The 4,928-nt window shown below is 46.2% G+C and overlaps 1 protein-coding gene across 5 annotated transcripts in view; it reads right to left on the bottom strand.

The window, feature by feature from the left end:
* Positions 1-4,928, bottom strand: part of Abca3 (ATP binding cassette subfamily A member 3) — a 58,420-nt gene that overhangs the window by 12,446 nt on the left and 41,046 nt on the right. For all 5 annotated transcript variants that reach the window (XM_023711368.1, XM_023711366.1, XM_004627857.2 and 2 more), the window contains exons 20-21: positions 1,366-1,552; positions 369-672 (exon numbers count right to left, since the gene is read on the bottom strand). In XM_023711368.1, the coding sequence (XP_023567136.1) occupies positions 369-672; positions 1,366-1,552 (491 nt within the window). The remainder of the gene's footprint in view (positions 1-368; positions 673-1,365; positions 1,553-4,928) is intronic.

The raw sequence follows: 4,928 nt of genomic DNA, 5'->3' as shown, positions 1-4,928 counted from the left end.
TTTTTTTTTTTTTTTTTTTTTTTTTTTTTTTTTTTAGGACTAGGGATTGAAATCAGGGCCTTCACATTGAGCTACATTCCCTGACCCTTTTTTTAATTTTTGAAACAGGCTCTGAATAACTTACTACATTTCCCAGGTGGGCCCAAACTTTTAATTCTCCTGTCTCAGTTTCCTAGAGTGCTGAGATTACAGGTGTGTGTCACCACACCTGGTGTGAAGGCATTTGAGGGGGGGCAAGGATAGGGATGCTGCTCACATTCTATGGGGCACAGGACACAAAGGACCACTCATTCCAGATATTGCCATTGCCACAGTGGGGAGTTGAGCTCTGCCCACCCTACACCCCTGCAGGCCCCACTGGCCCTTACCTAGCACTTCACGGGGCTCTTGTCCTGCTGCCTGCAGCATGTCCCTCAGGTGCTCTGACAGCTGCTGATCTAGCGGTGAGGTGCCAGGGACTGAGAAGGGTACAATGGTTCTTCCATACTCGCTCAAGCTCAGCCTCAGCATGGGGTCATCGAAGATCTCTGAGGAGTAGTTGATGGCCAAGAGGGCCAGGGTGATGCAGGTCAGAGGGACTAGAATCTGCGCTGCTACCATCTTCCATTCCCGCCAGCTGTATGTGGCTTTCTTCAAGAACATGGCCCAGAATTGTTGGCAGTGGAGAGCAAGCTATGGTAGAGAGGATACAGGAGACAAGGTTTGGGCTCGGAGCCACTGTCTGATCTTACTGGCCTGCAGCAGGTGTTCCCCCTACATGGTACTAGTGGGCCTCTGGCTGACATTTATACAGGCAGCCACAGCCAAAGTGTATGTCTTTCCAAGGTTCCACATGGGTTCAGAGGCAGGACACTTCTTTTTGCCCCTCACTGGAGACATCATAATGTCTGGGCCAGCTCATTCAGGAGCAGAAGACAAACCTCCCGTGCCACCCTGGACTACCCGCCCATGTTCCCACTCTCATCCCTTCTTGGCTCTCTCAAGATCAAAGCCAAAGGTGAACTGTTAACTTTGGCTCAGGCTTTGGTTTCCTGCGTGTAAAATGGCAACATCCCCTCCCCCTCAACAACCCCATGAACTTGCTGGAAATCCAGTTCAGAGTGAGGCACAGGGCAGGCTCCCCAGTAGGGCACTGTTGGCACACTAAGCAAACATTTCATATCTGAGTGCCCCAGTTAGAACACAGTAACACTCAGTAGCTTCACTGAAGTACTGTCTGTTTTCTTTCTCTCTGGCCACCCTCAGAATGTGCTATAATTTGCCCTTTGTCTTCTACCTACCCTTGTGGACACTCCCCTATGTCTGATCATGTCTCCTGACCTTCCCCTCCTCTGCCAAGGAGCCCCAGCCTAGGCCTCTGCTCACCCCAGTATTGAGCTGGACGATCGAATGCTCCTCTTCAATGAGGGCTCCAATGCCATCAGTGGGGTCCATCACGCCACACAGGTTGCTGTCCACAGCCCAATCACTTGCCCGCCTCTCATGCTGGTACTGCAGGGCAGGGAGCTGGATGGCTTGGATGTCCATGCTGGTGTCTACCAACTTACCAACCCTGTACCAGAATACAGGCTCAGTCAGAATCCAGCTCCCCAGCAGCAGGGAACGAACTTATCTTTTCCCAAGGAAAAAAATGGCAGAAAGGACTATCATCAGAGGCTCTGAGCCAAAACTGTCATTATTCATTAGCTTCTTCATTCATTCATCAGTATGAGTTTCTAGAATCCATAGGGCCAGCCAAATAGCTCAGCAGATTAAAACACCAGCTTAGGCATATGCAGGGGCCGGGAGTTCAATTCCCTGGCCTGCTGTGCTGGCCCTAACCCCAGGGTGCACTGAGATGGCAATTGAGACTGGGCATGGTGGCGCAAGCCTGTAATCCCAGCACTTGGGAGGCTGTAAACAAGAGGATCACACAAGTCTGATCTACACAGTGAGACTCTGTCCTAAATTAAAAAAAAAAAAACAAAAAAGAATCCATCCATTCATTCATCAAAAATATCTCTGAAGGACTGGGGAGATAGCTCAAGGGCATAAGCACCTGCCTGGCAAGCCCAAGGACCCAAGTTCAATCCCCATTACTGGAAAAAAAAAAAATCAGATTAACCTCAAGTTTGGGCCAGCCAAATAGCTCAGTGGATTAAAGTCCCTGCTTAGGCAGACATAGGGGTGGGGATTTGATCCCTGGGCCTGCCAGCTGGCCCCACCCCTGGGGCACAATGAGACAGCAATTGAGACTGGGCATGATGGCATGTACCTGTAATCCCAGCACTTGAGAGGCTGTAAGTAGGAGAATCACTACAATTTGATCTACCTAATGAGACCCTGTAGACCCTGTACTAAAAAAAAAAAAAAAAAAAAAAAATTCTGTGGAATATCATCTATACATATCCAGGCAAGGCCTATGGGAAAGAGATAACTAGCAGGGCTCTTCTCTGTATGGAACTTGTTCTCATAGGGATAGATAGGGGGTCAGAACTGGGGAGAGGAAGCTGGGGAGAAGATAGCTCAGTAGAATAAGTGCTTCCCTGGCAGCAAAAGGGCCTGAATTCAATCCCTAGTTCTGGAAAAAAAAAAAAAAAAAAAAAAAAAAAAAAAAAAACTGGGAGGGCTCATCACACAGCCAGTCGGATAATTCTGTTCTAGGGCAGGTGCAAAGCTAGGGTTTCCTGTGCCTGGTGCTTGTGGTTAGGCTATGCTGGGACCACACTGGAGACAGAGCCCTCTGATCTCAGCTGTCAGGATGCTCTGCATCAGTCCTTTTGTGGGTGCTATGCCCATCTGGCCATGTCCATGAACATAGGCCTTGGTCAATGTTCCAATGAGATCAGGTTGTCAGAAGCAGTGTCCCACCTGCTTGTCTCTCCCCTGGGTCTGTCTTGTGTATGTACAGATGGTTTCCCTAACTTGTCACTGAGTGGCCCAATGAAAGGACAAATGGGTGATGGAATGAGTAAGGAATAAATGAGTGGAGAAGTGAACAAATATACCAATAAACAAAACAAAGAAGCTAATGGTCTTCTATTTTAGTACTTCTTTTATTTATTTATTTTTTTGGTATTTTTAGGAAAGGGTCTACAAGGTTCACGGTCTCACTACTAGATTGGATTTATAGTGATTCTCCTGTTTATGGCCTCCCAAGAGCTGGGATTACTGGCATGCCACCACACCTAGTCTCAATTGCTGTCTCAGCTCACCCTGGGGGTGGAGCTGTCTTGGGGATGGGGCTGCCCTAGGGGCGGGACCAGCACACAGGTCAGAGGATCTAACTCCCGGCCCCTGAGCCTGCTTGCAGGTATTTTAATCCCCTGAGCTATTTGGCCAGCCCTATTTTAGTACTTCTAACAATAGGCATGAAAATGAGAATGGACACTTGTCATGAATGGAGTAACAAAAAATTATACATAGTTCCACATGATCCACAACTATGTACTGAACACATCTAGGAGGAATAAAAACAAATCCACACAAAATCTTATACAACACATCCACAGCAGCATGACTCATAATAGTCAAGCAGTCAAAAAACATGTTCCTTGGGGCCGGGGAGATGGCTCAGTAGAATAAGCGCTTGCCTGGCAAGTGCAAGGGTCTGAGTTCAAATTCCTGGTTCCTCAAAAAAAAAAAAAAGTTCCTTAACTGAAAAATTATTAAACAAAACATGGTTTATTGGGCCAGCCAGATAGCTCAGCGGACTAAAGCACCTGCTTAGGCAGAATGCAGCGGCTGGGGTTTGATCCCTGGCTTGTTGTGCTGGCCCGCCCCAAGAGGTTCACTGAGACAGTGACTGAGACTGGGTGTGGTGGTGCGTGCCTGTAATCCCAGCACTTGGTTGTCTGAAAACAGGAGGATCACTACAAGTCCAGTTTATGTAGTGAGACCCTTGTAGACCATGTACTAAATAAATTAAAAAACAAAAACAAAACGTGGTCTATCTACAGTGTTCTGCAGCCATAAAAAGGAATGCAGTTCTTATGTGCCATACTGTGGATGAATTCTGAAAACACCAGTCTGTGAAAGATCAGAAACAAAAATCGTATGTTGGTGTGATTCCACTTATATGAAATGTCCAGAATAGGTGAAGCCAAAGAGACAGAAGAGAGGTCTGTGGTTTCCAGGGCAAGAGGGAAAAAAGATGAAGAGTGACTGAAAATGGGTATGGACTTTTTTGGGGGGAGAGATAGCTAAAATCTTTTTGTGCTTTTTGTTTTTGTTTTTATCTATGTATTTTTAAGATGGATCTTGCTATGTAGTCCAGCTTACCTTGAATTCACTATGTAGCCCAGGCTGACCTTGAATTCATGGCAATCTTCCTGCCTCAGCCTCCCAAGTGCCAGGATTACAGCTGTGCACCACCACACCTAGCTATTTAAACTTGATTATAAGTTACTGTAAATACATGAGAAACTCTACATTGTACACATTAAAAAGGTGATTTTGAAATAAGATGATCACAGTAAGACCTGCCTAGGGCTGGGAAGATAGCTCAGTGGACTAAGTGCCTGCTTAGGCACACGCAGGGACCGGGATTTGACACCCGGCACCACAGGCTGTGCTAGCCCCACCCCAGGGCACACTAAGCTGGCCAGTGAATCTGGATGTGGCGGCGCATAACTGTAATCCCAGGAGGAGACTGAAAACAGAAGGATCACTACAAGTTCAAGCTGCATAGTGAGACCCTATAACAACCAAAAACATAAAAAAAAAAAGAAAAGAAAGACTTGCCTATAATCCTAGTATTATAGATGGTAAGGCAGGAAAATTGCAAATTCAAGCATAGCCTGGGTAACTGAGCAACTTAGTGAGATCCTGTCTTAAAATTAAGAGCTGGGGATGTAGCTCATTGCAAAGCTCCTAGGTTCAATTCCCAGTAAAACAACAAAGGTATGTTTTGTTTTGTTTTTTAATATTATATGGATTGTATTTAAATA

The sequence above is a fragment of the Octodon degus genome, unplaced genomic scaffold (genome assembly GCF_000260255.1).
Source record: "Octodon degus isolate 3935 unplaced genomic scaffold, OctDeg1.0 scaffold00021, whole genome shotgun sequence".
Lineage (NCBI taxonomy): Eukaryota > Metazoa > Chordata > Mammalia > Rodentia > Octodontidae > Octodon > Octodon degus.
This window is presented reverse-complemented; position numbering and strand designations above follow the sequence as displayed.